Consider the following 23,259-nt stretch of genomic DNA (forward strand, 5'->3'; position numbering starts at 1 on the left):
AAGGCTTCGGATTTTTTTTTTTTTTTTTTTTGGAATGAAACAAGATTATTGGATGAAGTTTGACAGAAAGGAACCTTATACACTCTGAAATTTCCTCTCTCATGCATAAAAACTTTGTTGTTTCACAGTTATATTATTCCACCATGGAAATACTAACAAGATAGAAACTAATTAGGCAATTATTTTTGTGTAACATTCTCTCATGTATTTTCAGACAGACATGAACTTGCACTATCTCATTGGTAATACCATTGCGATGTACTTGATTTTTTTCTGCTTGACTCGGCCTGGTCGTAGCAGGCAGGCTAAAATGTCTATCTCCCTAGAGAGAAAAAAGGAGGTGTTTGCATTGCGAGCATCTTGGAATTTTTTTGATGACGTAGGTTGGAAAGGCGACTTTTATCATCGATTTTCTTGGAAATGGTGTAGTTTATGGAAAAAATGCAATCTGCATAAAGTGTTTGAAAGTATATCATGAGTTGATTTAAGCAAAAAAAACGGACGTTACGGTCCGTTTTTCATACTTCGAATTTCGTATTTTCCTGACCAAGTTGTACCGATCTACATCACAGGGTACACAATCCTCAAGATGCAAACACCTCCTTTTTTTTCTCTTTGGTCTATCTCCAATTCTCTCGCTCCCAGACTTTTCAACAGATGTTTAACTTAGGATACTATCATTATTCATGTCGTTCATGTGGTAAGGTAAAATTGATGTTTGTACCCTTAAATCAATGGCTGAAGTCGAAAATGCGTACCTACCTGTGATTGAAACATTGTGAGTTGCAACATATGTTTTACTGTTATTAAAGAGAACCGATCAACATATTCTCTTAAGATTATCTGTGAATTTTCTTCACTCATTTAAAAATATTCTCAAATAATTTTACAAAGATGGTTTGATCATTCTCCTCTCGAAAAAATAGAGCATAATTAAAGATTTTGAAATGTGGAAATTGAGAAAGAATTTTTCAACTTCAGCCATTACGATACTTGAGAGTAATCATTCCCATAGTATTTAATCCTGAAAAACTATTATTTCAGTTCTAATGTCACGCATTTAGAGATAAAAAGAGGGAAAGAAAAGAAAGAAGAAGAAAAGAACAGATTGGAGAATTTTTTTCATTTTATTCTGTAGTAAATGGTACATTAATCATACATTACAATTAGTTGATGCACACGAGAATATTTAGTTAAGTTATTTGGAAAGTTATTAGATGAGAGAAACACACTGATTATTTGTCAATGATTGAACTCTAAGCTTTAAGTCTAATATGTACAAAAAACAGCGGAAAAATGGGAGGGAATAAAAAATACAAGAGACACTCAAAAATTTCACCGACTTGAATCATTGATATGTCAATTGAATGGAGTGAAACATACCAAGGATCCACAAAACACTACTCAGAACCGACTTCACACACAAAGCTGTAAAATTCAGCTTTCTGCTAATTTTTCCTCTAAAGCTTGTAAAATTGTACTTTCAAAAATAGATCACAATCCTAGGGGCGACTTAAAAAAGGCTCTTTCCAAAAGTTTGAGAGAATCTTAAAAGATGAGTCGGGTAATTTCTCATAAATCCAGAAGAAACAATGGGAGACATTTTTAATTTGTCCAACTGCAGGCAATACTATTGCAAGATTAAATCAAACTAGTCAGCTTGAAGCAGAAAACAAAGGACAACTCCAAGTAGAGATTATTGCTGGACCAATTAAAATATGTTTCGGATTAGAAAAATACTAATGAGTGTAAGAAAAAGTTGAGAGGTTGAAAAAATAAATCCTTCTATTTTTGAAACCGCTATTTGTATAATCTAACCCTGCAAAATTCCAAGAAGAGATAGAACAACGGAAATCAAATGATTAGGAATAGCCTTCATCAAAACCTTTTGAAAATAGGGCTGGCACAAAAATAGGAACTTAAAAATAGTAGTACCTTATTTGCCAAGTACAGGGCAGCCCTTGAGTGAGGAAAATTCTGACAATGATTACAGCAATCTGATTTAAAGATGACATAAAAATAAACAAAATTTAGTGAGAGATGTCATGATTATGTATGAAACAATGCAACTGAGATGAAAGAAAATACATCATGTCCAACGATGATGACACTTGAAATTAAAAAGAATTCCTTGTGGCGTCTTAAAATACTGGGGACTTTCTAAAGCTAAAAAATTATACTGGTTTTAAACTGCCAAGTTGCAACATTCAATATTTAAATTCGCTTTTGAAATAATAAGTGAAGAAAATACACAGGGAGAATTTGCAAAGTTTGATGATGATGTCACTCGCATTCTTAACAAACCTCAAAGCTGAGAATGAGAAAAGTTATTTTTCTACATCTTCTTAAAAGGAATAGTGGGGCTGTTGTATGACAAATAAGGTATTCATAATCATAGTTGCTATTTTCAAAAAAAAATATCAACTTGTCAGCCATTTCATGCACTAATTGAAGGGCAGGTAGAATCGATAACTAACTAATACTGGGAATATGCAGTTAATTGCAATGTACGATTATGAAGTTGTGTACTGAATCAACTTATATGTTACGATCGAAAAATACTCATTCAAATCAGAATCCAAAAACCATGCTTAAAAACACACGCCTGGCGCACAATCCTCCACAAAAGCAGTACAGAAACAAGAAAATGATTGCACATCATACCCGACAATGAATTCGCAGAACGGGGATACAAAAAGCATCGGAGACAATAAAACAAAGTTACTGGAGAAAAAATCAAACACCAGATGAAAAATAGCCTCAGTATTGACTGTGGATTTTGATGGGAGAATTTTAATTCATATTCTGTCTGCCTAGTCAGATCACATTCCCTTTGAATTCTGCTTGATAACTTGATAAAAACGTAAAAAAATTTTGATACCAAAACAGAAAAGAAGTGCTGAGTGCCTTAAAATACATTAATGTAACACATTGAGAGTAACACTCAACTAAGGAGACATCGATTGATTTAAGTACATCAAGGTGTTTAGAAACTGAATCCTGAACAAATGACTGAAAATGAATGTCTTTTCATCAAATCTAACACTCTAGGTTATTTTACACTTAACAATAACTAAAAAATATAAAACAATAAATAAATTAATATGACACTTTAACTGTTAAGCTATGAGCTGCATGGTGGTTGGTCAGGTGTTGGCCAACTTGAAATGGACACATGACGTTGGGTTCGGAAAAAACGCTTTGTAAAATAAAAAGTAGCAACACTTAAAGGTTATTAGCTGCTGCGATTCATAATAACATGCATAGACGTGTATTAATGAAACTGATGGGGAGACCACAAGTAAGTTGGTTCCCATTTTGTTCTTTTTTTCTTAGTTTTATTGATGCATCAAAGATTCGTGCACTTGTTTTTGATATGTTGAGGATTTATACGTCAAAGATCACAGGGATTAAAGAAGCAAGCTGAAATAACTAAAAACACAATTTCAAAACATAAAATGCAAATGAGATCAATTTAGTTCATGCATGAGTTTTTTTTATTTTTGAAAAATTTAACCAGATGATGACTGATTCGTTACAAGCTTGACTCGGGGCATACAGAATTTACAGGCAGGTAAAAAAGTATACAGACAGACATCAATTAGTTTTTCATAGAAAATTCTTACTTTCTACCAAGATTTATTGCCATATGCATTCATGATTACAATGTAAATTGTAATGCTTCCAGAAGATGCTTTTCATATTTTTTTTTTCTAAGACTACTTCAATAAATTGGCAAGGATGACTGATGTGGATATAATTGTACAAAGTTAATGAGATACAAAGATTACACTTTACTGATACCAACTAGCTAGATTAATCAGCCTTAAATAAAGTTAACTAAAAACTAAATCCAAATTGAAAAAATACAGAAAGGATACTGCTTGAAACTGAGGACAGGATGACAGTGTAAGCCAACTGAAACAGCTCAAGACAGGAAATTATGCAAGACATTACCGCCGCTCATGTTTCACCCAGACTTCACCTGCACTTATACTAGGGGAATTCATATTCATTATACATTAAAAATCGTTCTTTAAATTTTCAGGCCTACATGAGCCATGAGAGTTCCATTGATTGAGAGGACTTTGATGTTCAAGGAATGACTATAGATACAACTCTAGACCTCTTAAATATTCATATTATCAAAACTTTTGAGCCAACTCTCTTTTAAGTTCACAAAACTTCACTGATTGGCTCGTAAAAATTGTGGCGTTCATGAGTACAGAGAGGCGGCTAGATGAGAGATTATCTCAGGGTGGTAAAAAAATGCAATGAAGCCTGTCTAACACCATGCAGAGAGCTGAAAATTACTTGCAAGTAAATTACTAACTTCCAGATTAGTAAATCAAGTTTTTAAGAGTTCTGCACTGGAAAAACTTTGAATTCTAATTTGTAAATTTTGCTCTGAACTGATAACTTCTGTTGAAGATTTAACACTTTAAGAGTGTTAGAATGAAAAGTCTAAAATAATGCAATAAGCGCATTGATGCTTGATTAAAATTTCATGCAGTGAGCTGAAACTGGATAACTTTGGAGACTGAATGGAGAGGTTAGATAGTAAAAACTTTGATTTTCTGTCAAACTTATCTACAAATTATGTACAGTTGCCTATTTCAACTCACAACAGCGTACAACAGCAAACGAATTGAACGGAAGAAGAAATGGAGCTGTTTACAATCACAACTTTTGGGTACCATTCTCCTTGTTCTGCGTTGATTTCATTGAATGTGTCCTACTTCAAAATAAGCACATCAGAGTAATATTCAAAATTTTCAAAACCGAATTAATGATTACACGGATAGAAACACGCCTAGAAAGTAAAACTGAGGAGGTAAAATCACGAGAGTATTTCTAGCTGCATATAATACTGGGAGGTAATAGCTGATGCAATATTTGGACGAGTATAATTTTGATCTTAAGTTTCTTATGTAAATCGAGAGTATAGACAAAACTAAGAAGGAACTAGGATGAGAAAACTTAGATAAAAATAATACTGCGGAGAGGTTAAAAAAAATAAAAATTTCAGAAGCAGAATATAAAGATACTCAAAATTTTAAACATATCACTACCAGAGTTGTGAAATTTCACTTACATGCAATTTAAGACTTTCTGACCAATTTTACTTCAAATTTTTGAGCAAAATTTCAAAAATCAACTTCAGGTAAGTAGATTTTTTTTTTTCAAAAAATCTTAAATTGAGTAAGAGTGCTAGAAAACTATAGTCAACTACGCACTTTCCCAAAACGTGAGATTTGCCAACTCTGCCCTACTCACGGCTTGAGTAACAAAATATAACTTTACAACTATAGTCATCTGTACAGATAAGACTGACTGATATTAGCAACTGTTGGAACAACTGAGAATACGGTTAGTGTAGTCAGACATTTAACAAAACACTGATGCCGATGTCGGTTAAGTCAAGTATATAAACTGTGTAGTGTACAATTAAAAATTAAAACATCTATTACAAATATATTACAGCAAAAACGTGGTTCCACAAGCCCGTTCAGAGCTTGGCGTTAGTGATTCTCCTTTTCGGTTGTGACTCATCTTCTGTGGAGAAAAAAACAATCTCAGTTGAGAATAAAATCACAAAGAGAGAAATCTCAGATGGAGTAGGAAAAAAGACACAAACTGCTATAGTCCATTTCAAGAAACCTGAGACTTTTTATTCGGCATTAAAATCCGTAAATGGCAACGCATGAGTCTCGGACTTGGTGACCGGACTGCTCGCCGGACACCCTCTTTTGTTCAGCGACCATAGACCAGCAACCTCTCCATCGTGAGGCCAGGAACTATGGGCACCCTTCCTCTCTCCTTAATGAGCCCTTGTAACCAGACCGAAATTTTTTTCTCGCTGATAAATTTATCTTTTGGTGTAAAAATTTAGTTCCAGCGTGAAATTATAATAAAAACGCACTGAAAATCCGTCCAATAGTCTTAATTTTTAGCTGATATACAGTATTTCGCGACAAATCGCGGTCACACACAAAGGCAGTATATCAGCTAAAAATTAAGATAATTGGACGGAATTATAGTGTGTTTTTATCATAATTTCACACTGGAACTAAATTTTCACGCCAAAAGATGAATTTTTCAGCAAGGAAAAAATTTCGGTCCGGGTACCAGGGCTCATTAAGGAGGGATGAAGGGTGCCCGCCCATTGTTCCTACCCTCACAATGAACGGGTTGCTAGCCTATAGTCGCTGAACAAAAGAGGGTGTCTGGCGAGCCTTTCAGAGTCTGTACTGGAGGCTCCTGCATGTAAAATTACGAGGTCTGTCCCGAAAGTATCCGACCTTGTTGATTATCTAGCCATCAAAGGTTGATAAGAGGTTGGGACTTGGGGTTATCTTTGCAGGGACTCTCCTGAGTGCAGGTTTACAGCCGGATTATCACACGTTGAACCAGTCATTGGTAATATGCTGTTCAATACGAGCTATTCTGCTGTGATCGTTGGATTTCGTTTTTCCTAAAAAAGAAGTTAAGGAGATTGGGGTGGAAAGAGTTTGTGAAGAAGATTATCACAAGGGATGCGTCTTGGGTTTACGGGTATGACCCTGGAATAAAAGTGCAATCTTCAGTTTAGACCACACCTGGGAGACCTCGCCCGTAGAAAGCTCGTTAGAGTCGCAGCAATATGAAGACAATGTTGACTGTCTTCTTCGATCATGAAGGTGTCATCCATCATGAATACGCTCCCCGATGTTCTACTATCAATGGAGAGACCTACCGAGAAAATTTACGCAGCTTAAAGGGCCTTGGGGAGTGTATTCATGATGGGCGACACTTTCATGATCGAAGAAGACAGTCAACATTGTCTTCACATTGCTGCAACTCTTACGAGCTTTCTACGGGCGAGGTCTCCCAGGTGTGGTCTAAACTGAAGATTGCACTTTTACTCCAGGGTCATACCCGTAGACCCAAGACGCATCCCTTGTGATAATCTTCTTCACAAACTCTTCCCACCCCACTCTCCTAAACTTCGTCTTTTTTGAGGAAAAGAAAATCCGACGATCACAGCAGAATAGCACGTATTGAACAGCAAATTACCAACGACTGGTTCAACATGTGATAATCCGGCTGAGCACCTGCACTAAGGAAAGTCCCTGCAAAGATAATCCCAAGCCCCAACCTCTTATCAACCGTTGATAGCAAGATAATCAACAAGGTCGGATACTTTCCGGACAGACCTCGTACATCATCCATCCGAATGAAACCAAAGTAGTCTATTAAAAAGAAGAAGAAAAAGGAAAGTAAAAATTCAATTTTTTGGATTGATGTTGCAAACCACATGAATAAAGTTTTGAGTAAAAATCTAATGAGTGAGACCATTCCTGTGTTTAAGCTCAAATCAAGGGTAAGAATTCATGTGGGAAGTCGGATAATTTTTGGTCTCAGTCATACTGCCATGCCACGGAGGAACGCCGTATGAAAATTCAAGAGCTGCAAAATGTCCTCCAATAAAACGTTTATTTTTTAAGAAAGTTATGAATATTTTTCCTTGAAATTTTTTGACTCTCTGAATGAAAATGCGATAAAAATTCTCTCGTAAATTGGATGAAAAAAGGTAACAAGTTTCGTACATAATTAACGTTTTATCAAAGGAAATTTGGCAATGTCTGGAGGCTCATACAGCGTTTTTTGCTAGCATATCGGCATAGTTGGTGTCAATCTGCTCTGCTGAAAAACCTGATGCGCAAATCCATTTCTCATAAATGATCCTGTTTATTAAGAGGTCTTTAAGCAGTATGCTTAAGAAAAATTTCAATTTAGCTTTGCTTTCAATCAAAATGCATTTTCACTAATTTGCTTTTCAAACATAACTTATAACAAGGACTTAGAAACAATCGCTTGAAAACTGTTGATGAAACTGATTCCTGTAACCAAACCATGGAAATTATATTTCAAACCTCCTCAGAATTTGAAAATAAAGTAACAGTGTGCAGTAGGTGATACTGAAATCCACTAGGCAAAAGCTGGGACCTAAAAGACATAGGTTCTCAACTAGATAAATCCTTATATTTTCTATACAATTAAAGTTTTTCGAAAACCAATTATAGTTAGATGAGTTACTTTTTTATACTTTACGCACAATGGCCATCTCAGGCGTCCTGCCCGAAATGGCCATTGTGCGTAAAGAATAATAAAAAAGTAAGCCATCTGACCATAATCGGTTTTCGAAAAAGTTAAATTTGTATAGAACATAAGTGTTCATAGTGCCGATAAAATGTTGAAAATTGTGCAGTATGTTACAACATATCGATAGATACACCCTGCATAATGAACTCGTATGAGCTATTTCTTACATATTTTAACTTGTTCAACTTTGAGAGTTGATTTCAGATGTTTGAGGAGCAAAAGTGAATTTTGTTAGCGCTTTTTTCGAGGATGAGGCGTGAATCATTGACTATCGATTTTTTTCTTTCATTTGAAGCTGCGGTAAAGAATCAATTACTAAGGGGCCATTCATAAATTGCATGACCCTCTAGGGAGGGTTAGAAGATGAGGAGAGCATTATGCCATTTTTTTATAAGTTTGCTTTTAAGGGAGCTATGTTGCAAAAGCGTTACAAGGAGGGAAGGAGGTCAAAAATGCCAAAAAAGAACAATACGTAATTTATGAACTTTCCTTAGGGGTGTTCATTGCAAACACTCTGATAATCAATTCTCTTCCATAGGTTTAAGTGGTAGATCAATTAACTCATCACAAAGCACACTATGCCACTGTGTATTAATAATCATGATTTATTGGGTTTAATCTTTTCTTTAATAAAATAGATCTTTATACTTACGGATGGTTTACTCTTTGACTTCAAAGTATTTGTAGGTTGGATTTTCGTAACCATTAATTTGCATGTTGGCAACGTGACGCTCCTCAGGAGTTATGGCCTGATTCACCTCTACAAATCCCTGGAAATTTAGGAAACATTTAATTTAATGACTCCGTCGTACAGACCAAGCAAAAAAAAAATACCTAGTTGAAAAAAATGAATTAATTAACAGAAACTAAATGAAAAACCCTCGTTCTCCACAGGAAGAACAATATTTCCTGTCATTAGGACACATTAAAAGTAAAAGACAAGAGAGTTGTGATGGTCATTACAGTATTTTCTCCATCAGTAAAAACACAAAGCATAAACAATCACTAATGGAAAAGCCTTCTGTTTCCCCTGCGGGAAATTAATAAAAAATGTATTGTTGTACTGAATAACTGGCAAATATCACAGATAGACAGGTTAGTCAATATTTGCAGGATTTGCTGTTCAATTTATTGTGCCATTTGAACGTGGCTCTTGCAGGTTAATTGAAACTGCAACTCCGATCGTAAAAAAAGTAACAATCAATTCAAATACATTCGAACAGGAGCCCACAAAAATGATTGGCAGCTAAAATTCATTGTTTAACAGCTACTCAGAGCACACCTTTTTTTCTGGAGTATAGCTATGCCATTTTCCTGGAGTTGACACTTCTTCTTTTAGTTATTAATTAGTTTTCAGATACAATGAACCCTATTAGAGGTTATATATGACTGCACGAGCATGGTCACAATGGTAACGGTTCAGCATAAAATACTGAGAAAATGGCCATGATGGTAAGAGAGAGACAGATAAAGAAGGAGAGATAGTGAGAAGTTCACGGCTGTGTAAGTTACATTGCTTCCTTTCAATTGTCAAAAACACAGCACTAAGTTTTACAATCAGATTATACTGATTTAATTCATTCAAGAAAAACAGACCGATAAAGGAGATAATCATTGACCGTTCGACCCATTTTTAAAGACTGAAACTGCTGAACAGGGGCTTGTTTAAATGAACAAGACGCACTGGAACCAATCAACTCTTACAGAATAGACAGAGCGGACTCATTTGATTCCACTTCTCACTTGCCAGCTGTTGTAGCTTGGACTAAATCAAAGGAGCAATCCTTAAAACTGACTTATCATACAGATTTTTCCTTAAAATTTTAGCTGAAAACACAGCTCGAGAGAAGTCTTAGCAAAGGATGTGGATCTTATTTACCTGATTTTGGGGAGAACGAGCGCTTCTTTTACGAAGAACTGCAACTCCAACAAAGATTGCAGCAACAAGCACTACACCCGCAAAAGCCATTGTTAAATATACGCTTCTAGTCTCTCGCATAAAGGCTTCTCTCCGTACCGAGAAACTCTGAAAAGAAACGAAAAAAAAAAAATCTTTCACACTTGGACAAGAAAACATGAGAAAGTAAAATTCGAGTACAGGAACTGATTGAACTATCAGGTGCAAAAGCATTCTGATCTTTTTAATACTTGTATCTTTCCAGAGAATCAATAGCAAAAAAAGAGGAAGGAAAACGATAGAATTTGAAAATTAAAAATATTTCCAAGGTCAAGTATTCAAGGTCAATTGTAATTATTAACTTAATTTCTCTTACTGCCTACAGGACAATTTTGCTTGTTTGATATAATGAAATAAAGATGATGAGCTTACAGACTCGTGTCCAAGGTCATGAACTAGTGTGTGCGCAACAACTGGTTGAGGCTCATGGTGTTGGACGACATGAAGGTGAGCCACAGCAGATGTTGATGACACCGCAGTTGGAGTCACATCCTCTTTGGTGGCTTCGAAGGAATGTTCTTTGTCGCTGACTGCCGCATCAACGCGAGCTGCCTCCTCCCTCAGCTCAATGCGCTCTCTCTTGTGAGCCTCTTTACGTTGTTTCTCAACTAGATGCTCACGCTCTTTGTCTGAAAAATATGTTGAAAAGAAAATTTGAAGAGGGGATGGAACTTGTTAAATATTTGACACCCCCCTCCCTCCAAAATAAATCATTTCACTGGTGCCCATCCACAACATTAAAAACAATTGCTTCTCTCTTAATATGAACACAAATAATGTTCTGAAAACATGGAACTATAAGCGGCACACAGATTACTAGTACGAAAGTTCTATAAAATATTATCGAAAATCGAAACTGTTGTCTTTTCGCTTGCAATAAAATAACTCTTGCTTACAGCAAAAAATTGAAAAGATCCATGGAGACATCGAGGCACGGATTTTCTATCCTGAAAAATCCCTAGCCTTGAGTTCTGAAAATCATTTGCATCAACAACCAAAAGTCTATCCCTTCTCATGGTCATATTTTATACTATCGTTTTTCATTGTGCATAATAACTTTTTCCGTCTGCAATTACACATACAGCCAGGAAAAAGAAAGCTTTACAGGCCTCTATAACCATGATAATAACCAGAGGTTGTTTTAGAATTAAAATATACATTCTTTGTTACACAAAATAACCAACTTAAAATGAGCCTCAGGCCGCAAAATATAATAAAACATAAAAAACTGGGACGTTTTGCAGCTATTACAAAGCGCATTTTCAATCAAACATAGAAAAGAAAAATTAAATAGGAACTCAAATTGACTGAGCATCACCGCTGTTATTGTGAGGCTGCTTCATCATCAGGGTGCAAACCACTCTTGCATGACTTCAGCCAGCTACAATTAACCCTTCCAATACCACAGACAAGCTAATGTATACCGTTACTTGATGAACGCCGTGAACCTCAGGCCATGGACAAGTTAAATAGTTCTGCAGCTGCAGACGCTCTAAAGCCTGTCCATATCGTTAGAATGAGATTTCTTTTACGGATATGGGCCACAGCACACTTACAACACAGTATTAGCATGTCATTACTTTGCAGCAGAGGTCAAAGTGCTCGTGAGATGACATTCTCTGGTTCATGAGGTGTTTCCAGAAAATCTTAATCTGGTATTCAAAGGGTTAAAAAAGAAGCCTATACTGCTATCAAAAGCTCTGCATTGCAAACCGTGAAATATTAAATTAAAATTAAATTATATTTTTGAAAAAAGAGGAATGAGCACCTATTGACGCCTTGTTAAATTTCCTTTAAGCAAAAAAAGGGAACACTGTCTTGAATGAATAATATTGGCCAAGTTAATACATTTCCGAGTTTTTCAATTACCTTGTTGCTGAGCAATGTGTTCTGCCTTATACTTGTCTAGAATAGCGGCTTCTGAGTCCCTTGTCATTGAGAGCATGGAACCAGGAGTGTCATCTTTACTGCGCAGAGCTTGGACATAATCGGACATTAGCTGCGATAACTTTGCAGACAAGGATGGATACCTGCAAAAACAAACATTGAGGGTAAAAGTAATAATAAAAACAATAAAACCTTCCAGAACAGCAATGTTACAAGTGGGACCGATTCAATACTCACAAATCAATGTCATCCCAAAGGAGCCAAGCTACCCACCACAACATCAGATGTTTTTTAATTATCTCTCATCACATTTTAGTCCCCTAGATTAGTCTCGGTTAATTCAAGATATAAAGAGAGCTGTCAAACTCACTACCATTAGGAGTTGACATTTTAAAATTTATAGCTCCTTTAAAGCTTTTGAAGGGATTGACCTTCTTGCAAACAAAGCATGACAGTTAATGAGAAATGAAACAGACAATTTCATTTACAAGATAAACCCCATTTTTCTTATCACACATCATTGGAGATTTATTCACTTTCCTCACAAAAACTGCCATAATTTTCAATGAATCAGTTTTTGGCCCAAAATTAATCTTAGTCTTCATAACAAGCTAAGTTTATGATGTGTGATTACAATAAAAGACCGCTAGAGGAATACATATTTTAGTTTTTCAGTAAGAGCACCAGAACAGGAACACTGTCTTTGAGTTTAGCTTTTTTCACTCGACAGCCTTTTGAACATTTGAAGCATATGTTTTGATTTATTTATTTTTTTAAATAAATAGTGTGGACTCAGAATCCACCAAAATCCAAAATCCAAAATCTCACAATTGCATAATTGTTAATTCATAGCCTTTAAATTCATCTTGAAAAAACAATAATAGATTTGTATGCATACTTTAAGATTATTAACCCTTTAAGATAGCTATCTCGATGGATGCAGTTTATCAAAGGTATTTTTTAAAATTTTGTAATACTGAAAATTTCATCTGGTAGGATTTGCAACTTGTATGACAAATTGTTTTACCTGTTCAACATATGCAAGGACTGATTGACCATGTGATCGATGTCGACTAAATGCTCCAGGGTAAGACCCCTCTCTCTGTCAGCTTGATCTACGTTAGAGGACAGGAGGTGTCGGTAGTGCGAAATCGTGTGCTGCCTGTCTTTGTGCAGGGCCCGCAGTAACTTCTGCAAACATTTCTGTACACGGTGGGTCTGTGGAGAGAACAAACAGTTTCATTAAATTTCCACTCGGCTGATAACACCCTAAACAATAAGTCAGTAAATAAGTCTCTCCAAATAAGTCACATAAGTTGTTTATTTCTCAGCAATGTTGAATTTTACAATAATTAGTTTTCTGGCATTAATGGTAGTGTAATAACTAATTAAATTCTGATCAATTCTCATCTATCCAACAGTGGAATGTAAAAATAGCCAATGACTCAATTTTTTTAAATATGCTATAAACGATCCTAAATACAAATAATTTGTACGTCTTTATGCAACTCTCCTTTGCAAAGGGTTCTAACTACAAAAACGTAAGAATACTCCTTCATTTTCTCAAAAATGCAACAAATTTGCACGTTCAAGTGCACTTTCCTCTGAACAAGGCTTTTGCGTATGGGCTGTTATTGCAGCCGCTTCCTCAATTATTCTCTGGAGCTAATGTGAAAACTTGCTGGATGTAAGTTCTTTAGCCCTTTTAACAAAGGAAAATATCTTCATTCAGCTAACTTCCCACTGTTCCCTGACAATCACTCTTTGATCAAGTCTGTTTAAAGTATGCAAAATCTACTTGACTTTATGGTTATTTAAATAGATGGATATTGAAAAACACTCACACTTGGAGGGTTGTCGTTGAGCGCAGTAGTATAGCAGTTCATTGCTTCCTTCTTACGTTGGTTGATGTGGGCAGCAACTCTCTGTTGATGCATGGCAACTAATTGATGTTTCTCAGCATTGCCTTCCTCCTCTAAGCTTTGCACTGTTTGCTGGAATCGTAGTGTCATTCGCTGCTTGAATTCCTCCGCCATTCTTGGGTCAGATGATCGCATATCTTGATATCTCTCTTCCAAGTCAGACCAATCTTTCATCACCTAATTGAAAATTGGAAAAGTAAGGATTTAACCAAGAAACATAGAGAATACTGGAACAAGATCGCTGCCCACTTTTCACTTTCCACTTTTCCATTTGGAGGAGAGACAGTTTGTAACATTGGGTCTGCTAAGAAGTTGTTGTGACTGCTTTCACTCTGCTTTAATGATAATTGAGAATACGTCTTTTTCTGTAATACCGTTCATGACAACTTTACAGACTAAAATCAAGGATTTTTACAACCTCTTCAGACAGTTGGAATTAATAAAATTATGGAAGTTCTGCATTTTAATTAATATGACTCATCAGGACTTTTCAAGGACTTACTAAAAACAAGTGAAAGCTATTAAAAATGCCTTAAAATGGACACTTTTCCTTTAAAAGCTCTACCTCCGTGCTGCCTGCATAAAGGCAGGTTAGCGGTGAAACCCTGAAAGGAAGGATCTCGTTTGCAGCGTTTTAAAATCTCCACTCCCATTCTACTTTCTTGAAGGAAGAAAAATCGACATCATTCCTTGGAGTTTTAACAGAATTTTCTTTGCACAGAGAAGAAAAATTACATTAGTTTTAAAAACTTGATGTCGAGTGGTTTTCCGTTTAAACAAAAAGGATGACAGGAAGTGTTCAACATCGCAAATCGAGATATGTACACGGTTTGGGAGCTTCACTGTCAAGGTATATACAGTACAGGCAATGCTCTGCATTATTTTAAGAGTCATGATCACAGCAGGAAGGGAGCCGATCTTCCAATTGATAGCAAATTAATGATGGAGTTTTTCAGCCATCATGCGTAAAAAGTTCAGCTTAAAGGTGATATCTCATTACAGAGGGAAAACGCTTTCACACAAGTACAATTTTGTAATGAGATGAAATGAGACGTCAGCTTTAAGCTGAACTTTGTACGCACGATGGCTAAAAAACTCCATCATTGTCTTACGACCCGTGCGTTTACCCATCAGTTTGGATTGCAAATTAGACTGCTAAATGACATTATATTCAAGGACTTTCTAAGTTAAGTAATACAGACAAGATTCTTCAAATTCTAAAATACTCAAGTACTTGAGGGTCTGATGAATAAATTTAACACATTCTAGGCCTTCTTAAAGCTTCACAAGCTGTCAGCTCATTGCTCGTTTCACAACTTTGCGAGACATTTTCAAAAGTAAGTAAATAATTTCAGTTTCTTTTTCCCCCCCTTCAGTGCACAAAACCTTCCTTCACTTTACCTTAACCACGAATTGAAAGGCTTCAACATTTGAATAATTCAGGACCCAAAGCACCCGAGTTTTTGCAACGAGCTACACTAACCTTGGTGACCTTCTCACGATGCAGCTCCTCAAGCCTTTGTTGTGCTTCTTTGTAGGACCGGTGTTCATCATGCGGATCAAAGTGTGTGTAGTACGGATCCGGTGTGGCAACCTTGGGGGTGGGTTTAGGCGTTGTAGTGGTTGTTGTTGTCGTAGTGGTAGTAGTGGACCACTTCGGTTGCCACTTGGTTGAGCTCTTCGTGTCATCATAGCTGTCGTAGTCATCATCGTCATCGTCGTCATCATCATCATCGTCATCTGCGTCAGAATCATCGTCGTCATCATCATCATCATCGTCCAGATTGTCAAACGGTTCAGCGCTGAGTTTGTCGGGGATCAGGTTTTTCTTCAGAGGAGATTTGGTGCCTGCAAAATTGAATATGGTTTGAAGTTAAATGAGGCAGAACCTGGACAATCATTTACCTAACAAACTTTTGATCACATATAGGAGCGGAATCGATGAGGGCCGTTTTTGGGTCTACCTCGAATTTTCTCGACTCAACGATTTTTTGCTCATCGGGGGTCTATATTTTACGGAAATCATCTTGATCTGGTCTTTAACGGGTCTAATACTAGCCTAAACATGGGTCTAGACGTGAATTTTGGCGAAAAATGAGGATTTGACAGCAAACCCACAAGATCCTCATTTTTCGTCCATGTTTAAGCCAGTATTAGACCTAAATAGATACCGTGAATGACCAAATCATGATGCGATCCGTGAAATATACGCCTTCAATGAGCAAAAAGTCGTAGAGTTGAGGAAATTCAACTAGATTGGTCCAAAAAACGGCTCTTATCGATACCCCTCCTTTTACGAGAAGAGCTCACCGATGATTGAAAAAAGCTCCCGCTTTTACATAATTCCGTTTTGAAAAAAAAAATATTTCGCGAGACAAGGAATAGATTATTATTTAAACTTGGCCGTAAGTTGCCAATCCACTGCTAATAGTTTCCTTTATTTTACCAATGAAATCCTAATTTTGATGCAGCACTTATTGTTAAAACCTTACTATCCACAAATATGAAAACTGATTAAAGTGAAAGTGATGGATACATATACTTATTATAGTTACAGTGCAGTTTGATAAGAAAAGGAAATGTAGCGATAAATCAGAAAATACCTTTAGCTGGACAGCAAACGAATTCAACTCCAGAGAAGAGAGAAATTCCACAGGGCAACAACATGGCAAAGCTGCGTAGCTGGAGGTCTCTGTCTTGGCAAGATTTCGAAGCTGTCTGATTCCAGCGATCGAACTCCCAACACCGAGACTGGTTGTGAATGTGGTCAAACAAGCACGTTTCAGGGACTAACAATGCATCGCTCTGGAACGGACCCTCTGTGGAAAGAAGAGGAGAAAAACCAGTAAGCAAAATGAAAAAAGAAAAAAAATGATTTGAAAAATGACATCGGTGAGCTAGGAAAAAATTAAATAGGTAATAAAAAATTAGATTGAGAAAATTGAGCCTCACTGAAAAGTCATTTTTTGAGCTGAAATTTTGGGAGACAAGTGCACAACTAAATAATTGAGACGAGCTTAACTAAGGGATTTAGCACTGGCTAAATATATTATTTGATATATTATTGAATTAAATATTTGATAAGATGCCCAAGAGGAGGTACGTAAAAATTGCTAGGGTATCGAAGTAGTCATATGAGCTAAAATTATTGGAATACCTGGGGCTCAAATGATGATGGGCTCAGGGCAGACTTCAGTATCATCAGTCTGCTAAGCATTTTTTTAGTGAGTCTACTGGCGTATTTGACCACATTTTCAAATTAAGAGCCACAATTTCTGGCTCCTTTTAGAAATGGCATACGTGCCACTACTCTCCTTAGGTAGATAGGAGTTTTTGTGTGCGAGCCAGAAATTGTATTTCCTTTCCGCAAAATGCACTCCACTTAACAGTATACTTGAACTGTAGTCTTCGGTCTTGGGAGAGAAGTTTCAGTTTTCGTACTATATTTTCTCAAAATTACGTTCTTTTGTTCTGACAGCTTATACAGCTCAAACAGGGAAATTTGAAGCCCACTTAGCAAATATTTGGTATAAATTAACCTCAGGGAAACAATTATGCTGAAATTCAGTTCGTTCCTGAATGAAGTTACAACAACTAGTATTTTTTAATTGGGGTTTTAAAAAACTCGACACCACTTCAGAAGTTAAAAATCACACAATTCAACAGAGAAAACAAAGTACCACAGAAGAATATATTCTCTTCCATAAATGAAATTTCTAATTTTCAGATTGAATCAACTGAGGCTTTTATAGTCCAGATTTGTCTTCTGATCTTCGACTAAATCTTCGTCTACAGAATATAGACTGTCCAGGATGATGTTTAAATTTTAAAATTTGTTTAGTTAAATATTCACACAAACCAAAAATTTCGAACTAAATTTGTCAGAAAGGAGAAATAAGATTGTAAAAATGTACTCGCAGTCATCACTCACCAAGACATCGGTAAGGTTTCACCCAGTCAGTGTGTTTGCATTTTGAGTGTCCAACTCGGCACCAATTAGAAATTTTTACGAAGTGACTGGACTCCACGATATTTGTAATATCATGTTTCGGGTAGACCTGTAAAATAAAACCTTGTTATAGAGCAAAGACAAAGATTCAGGGAATATAGAATGTAGAGTAACGTTGAGGATAGAACAAACAAAATTTTGACAATTTGATTTCCCTAAGTTTTGTTCATCATAGGATGATGGAGGATTCATCATATCAAACCAAAATAAAGCAAATTTGAGGTAATAAGACGGTTATAGGACATTTCGTCAACGATTTGTGGTCCGCGCACCTGTTATTTCCAGTAATTTACGTCCACGCGTTTTTTCGGCACGGGAGTTTTGGTCCACGAGCCAGTTGAGACCCAAAGTTAATTGGCCCACATGTAAATACAAACGACAATTGCTCACGAAGTTCTTGGATGAAAATGTATAATGTCTGGGAAGAATGAGGGTTTGCTTGTTTTTTTGTTTCGTCTGTTTGGTCCAACGGAGAATAATATATAGTTGAGAGTTTTGGTAAAAATGGGGGAGCGTCAATTGGATTGCATTTTGCAAAAAGGAACCACTAGCATTGCAATGATGCTAAGATTAAGCAACTTCATCTTTTGCAATAAAATCGCGGAAATCGTGAAAAACTATGAAATTTAGATGGTAATTTTTGTCTTAAATTTACAGTTTTTAGCGAGTAAAATAGAAACTATGAATGGATAATCGGGTTTTTCCTCCAATACAAAAGAAGTTGCACAATCTTAGCAACATTGCAATGCTAGTGGTTCCTTTTTGCAAAATGCAATCCAATTCTATGAGACAAAATTCACTAAAACTCTCTATACCTCTCTGGTGTAACAGGACTTATAATTATAATTATCTTTCAAGAAATTCCCACCTTGTTATACCTGAACCGGATAAACCTCTATGTTGGCCTCAGCTAAAGGCTCTTAGATTTTTCCTGTGTACGATAAGCATCTTGAATTATTTTGCGAGGGAAGATCTGTACTTTTAAAGGATGCCTGTCATTCTTAATACATTCAATTTCGTATAATACTGTGCAACACCTCTGTTGTGAAATAGTTGCTTCAGGCGCCGCCACACGGCGGGCGGGCGGCCAGCGCGAAACGCGCATTGGCGCCTACAAACCTAAGTGGATACTTCAAGCATTGTGCAATGCGTGAAGTATCCACTTAGGTTTGTAGGCGCCAGTGAGCCTCTCGCGCTGGCAGCACGCCGCTCCGCTCTGTTAGGCTTTAATATTTATACTCGCATAGTTAGCGTTTTTTTACTCATGATTTTGAAATGTACGCACATTCTGCATTGATTATTCTGATTTAAATTGATGGGGAAAAAATATGTATCAATTTATCAAAGGAAAATAATAATATAATGTGTGTTTTTTAAATATTGGTGGTTCCGTGTCAAATGTAATGATTTCCAAAGCACTTTAATTTTTTCTTTTACATTTTGTGCTTTTATTGTGCTGCAGCGAGGTGTACGCGCAACCAAACGCTCAAAATTTGACGTATTTGACTCTAAAAGATCGATGTACAAATGGGTTAGAAGTAAAGATTGCGTGCTTCTTGGTTTTTTTCCCTCTTTTATTCATTTTTGCAGTTTCTGTCGGCACAACTGCGGTTCATTGAGATTAATGTCGCTTGGAAAAGGTTTTACAAATATTAGTCACGTTTTAAAAATATGTTTTCAAAATGAAGTAATAATTTCGTAAATAAAAAATTAAAAAAATAAAAAAAGTACCTATACATATGTAAGGTATATTGTACATCGAATATTTTAAGGATAGAAATAAAACCAAATATTCACCAATGAGAATTTCAAAAGGAGAAAGTAATAACATTTCATTTAGAAAATGAGCAACCATTACAACACCTCCTTCTTTCTCAATTTCTCATTTCCATATTGTCAATATAATTTTACATGCCGACTAAAATATAACGCTTGGACCAAGTCACTGTTGCTTATTTTACGTGTGGGCGTAAACTACTGGACAAAAAAGGTGCGCGGACAAAAAATCGTTGACAAAATGTCCTGAAACCAATAAGACTCTTCTTTCGAGATAAATTAATGCTTGTTGAGGGAGGGGGGGCTTTTTTAATATTCTTTAATAATCCCCTAGATGGATTATGTCATGGACCACTAGACAAGGTGCGAATTTACGCATTCTGATACATAATGAAGAAACTCCGCAACAAGAATACCGCCTGTTTTCCAACAAACTAGGCTCCTTTCTTCTAAACTTGATGTAGATACAAGTTTTTTAAAAAGCAGTCATCAAATCGGAACATTTCTCAGGGATAACACCCCAGCACCGAAAATAAGTGTCAAAATTAAAATTGACACTCCCGGAGAGGAGCACGGATTTCTAACTAGAAAAAAACTTAGCAGTCTTGAGGGGCTAACAAATTAAAACGTTGTCCACGGAAAATCGTCCATGGTTGCATGGTGACATGGTTGCTTATCGTCGGAAATGAAGGGGGATCACGATCGATCCCAGAGTGGGTGGTTGCCTACTTCCGAGGTTGAAGGGGCAACATACAACAAATTGAGACGTTGTCCACCGAAAAACGTCCATGGTTGCATGGTGACGTGGTTGCCTATCGTCGGAAATGAAGGGGGATCACTATCGATCCCGGAGATGGCGGTTGCCCACTTCCGAAGTTGAAGGGGCAACATTGGCGGAGGGGCTTCGTATCGGGCTCCGAGTTAATTGGGTTCGGCGTTAACGAGCTGAACGTAAATGAAACGGCGGCGGACGGAGGAGGACTTACCTTCTTGCAGTATTCGAGGAGGTCCAGCTTCTCTTTGTAGCAGGATACTTTGTGAGTCTTGTCGGTGACCCAGTGGCCCGACTCGGTCATGTACTGGTTGTGGTAGCCCTGATCGCTCTTCGAGTCGCAGAGCATCGCTACCTGCGGCTCGAAATGGGGCACCGGCCACTCATCCTTCCCGCCTTTGGCCTGCAAGGACAAAAGAGAAATATTTAGTTTGAAGGCTATAAAAATACATTGCAAAGAGAAAAACAGTGAAGTGCGACCCATGAAAGATCGTACCGAAAAGATTCTTTAGGCAACTGAGATGGATTTCTGGCGAGGATCAGCCGGAGTCTCGAGGAGGGATCGCGTATTAAGGAACGAAAGAGTGCGTGAGATCTAGAACGCCGAGCAGAACTGCCGTGCTGAGGAGAAACGCCGTATGAACCTTTAGGCGTTGCCAAATTGCCTTTGATAAAACACGAATCTCTTAGTAAACTTGTGAATATTTTTCTTCCAATTTTTCAGATAATTTTGCTCGCAATTCCGTCGAAAAGTTCTGAAATATGCGAGAGAAAATATTCATAAACTTTCCTAAAAAAATAAACACTTTATCGAAGGAAATTAGGCAACTCTCGAATGTCCATACGGCGTTCTTCCTTAGCACGGCAGAGAACACCGTGCATGAAATTATGACCAAACAGCTTGTCTGGTATGGTCATGTTCAACGAATGGCAGATGACAGATTGCCTTAGAAGGTACTAGATTGGGTTCCTCCTGGGAGGGGACGTCCAGCAAAATCGTGAATAGGTGGCATTCGAGAACCAAAAATGACCTCTGGATCGATAGACAAGAATGGCGATTAGGTGTCGCAGAGCGCCAGGGCGCGCTGTAAAAGCGACTTGAATGTATGTATGTTAAAATACAAGAGAATAGGGAGAAAAGAGGAGGACGGGGAAGGAGGGTGTCTTCGCAGACTCAGCAGAGAAAAATTCCCTGGCTTTTCCAGGTTTTCATCGACCTAAAGAATCAAAAGTTCCTGACTTTTCAGATTTGGGCCGCGCTAAACAGAAAGAAACCAAGCCACATCTGCTATTGCCACATTTAATTCGGGCAGTTTAATTTATTATACGTGGAAACGGTAGTGCGCTTTTTTTTCAAATTTCAGTGAATTTTCTGTAATGTCCGAAACTAATTCCTTAAAATTTTCAAAGGCGTGTCCCACACACACATCCTCTTGTGAAAAATTAAATTACCCAATTAAATTTGGTAATAGCTGATGTGGCTTAGTTCCTTTCTGCTGAGCGCGGTGTATTTACAGTTTGCTTGCGTAGCATTAAACAAAGCAATTTTGACAACTTGACAGTCTTCTTGGCCTATGGGAAATCGAAGGAGAAAAATTACGATGAAAACGACAGAATTCAATATCTCCCTGACATTTTCAGGTTTCCCTTGTCAAATCGAAGAAAAATCCTCGACGTATCGGATCAACAGTCCGAAACTCAAACGCCGCACCGTGGATCGAACCAATAGGAGAGGTCGGACAAAATTTGGAAACTTTAAACGCTTATAACTCCGTTGATACAAAAATGTGAGATCCTAACAGTGGTTTCATTGGTAACTCGTAAAATTTACTTCTTTTAAAGCACCCATTTAAATTTAAATCGAGACGAAATTAACATCTACATTTGCATTTTTATTCAAAAATTTCGTGTCCAACCTCTCTGATTGACTCGATCTATTGTGCGCCGCTTGAGGAAAAAAAGAAGAAGAAAAGCTCGGGCAACGTTGGACGGTTCCATCCCGCAAAATTCGATACATCCACCGCGAGCGTAAACAAATCAAAGCGCATTACAAAACACTTGCTCGAGGCTACGAAATAATATTTAGCGCACAGCACCGGATCAACTGCGTACCCCCATCACCCGATTTTCGCGTGGGAAGGGGGCTCGAATAATTCGCACAGCAGTAGCGTGGCGTGAATTTATTGCGATATATCGATTGTTTTGCCATTTAAACCTATGGTAAAGAATCTATTATTAAGGCGTTCGCTGCGAACATCCTGTTTATCGATCCTTTTCTATAGGTTTAAATGGCATGACAATCGATATGTCGCAAAGCACGCCACGCCACTGTTGCACAGAGTGATCAAAAAGTCCCGTACCCCCTCTATAACCCTTAGGTTTCTTGCCCTTTTTCAGGATGATCCCCTTGGAGTTTTAGGGGCTACCGGAGGTAGTTTCCTTTGGTCCGAGAGCACTCACAAAACTTCAAATCTCTATCTGTGGCGAGGCGTGAATGATCGATTAGGTACCGATGATCCCTCACTCGAACCTGTGGCAAAGAATCGACGATTAATAAGGTGTACACCCTGTTTATCGACCCTTTTCCACAGGTTTAAATGACAGCTCAATCGGTGTATCGCACAATACGCCACGTCACTGGTCGCTATATATCTTAATTTGTTCAAAACGTACAAGGACAGGGTGTCTAGTATTTTTTAACTTTGAAAAATCCTGACATTTTACTGATTTTTCCTGATATTTTATAAAAAATTCCTGATTTTTTCATTTCGAAAATTCCTGATTTTTCTCG

General features: G+C 37.2%; 1 protein-coding gene across 1 annotated transcript in view; it reads right to left on the reverse strand.

Annotated features, from left to right (window-relative positions):
- Positions 1-1,108: 1,108 nt before the first annotated feature.
- The window catches only part of Appl (amyloid-beta-like protein), a 168,036-nt gene continuing 145,885 nt past the window's right edge, over positions 1,109-23,259 (reverse strand). The window contains exons 2-12 of the mRNA XM_019044318.2: positions 20,683-20,871; positions 17,843-17,969; positions 16,515-16,730; positions 15,395-15,759; positions 13,834-14,088; positions 13,017-13,207; positions 11,972-12,132; positions 10,475-10,731; positions 10,025-10,171; positions 8,798-8,915; positions 1,109-5,556 (exon numbers count right to left, since the gene is read on the reverse strand). Coding sequence (XP_018899863.1) covers positions 8,805-8,915; positions 10,025-10,171; positions 10,475-10,731; positions 11,972-12,132; positions 13,017-13,207; positions 13,834-14,088; positions 15,395-15,759; positions 16,515-16,730; positions 17,843-17,969; positions 20,683-20,871 — 2,019 coding nt within the window. The 3' untranslated portion in view covers positions 1,109-5,556; positions 8,798-8,804. The remainder of the gene's footprint in view (positions 5,557-8,797; positions 8,916-10,024; positions 10,172-10,474; positions 10,732-11,971; positions 12,133-13,016; positions 13,208-13,833; positions 14,089-15,394; positions 15,760-16,514; positions 16,731-17,842; positions 17,970-20,682; positions 20,872-23,259) is intronic.

The sequence above is a fragment of the Bemisia tabaci genome, chromosome 7 (genome assembly GCF_918797505.1).
Source record: "Bemisia tabaci chromosome 7, PGI_BMITA_v3".
Lineage (NCBI taxonomy): Eukaryota > Metazoa > Arthropoda > Insecta > Hemiptera > Aleyrodidae > Bemisia > Bemisia tabaci.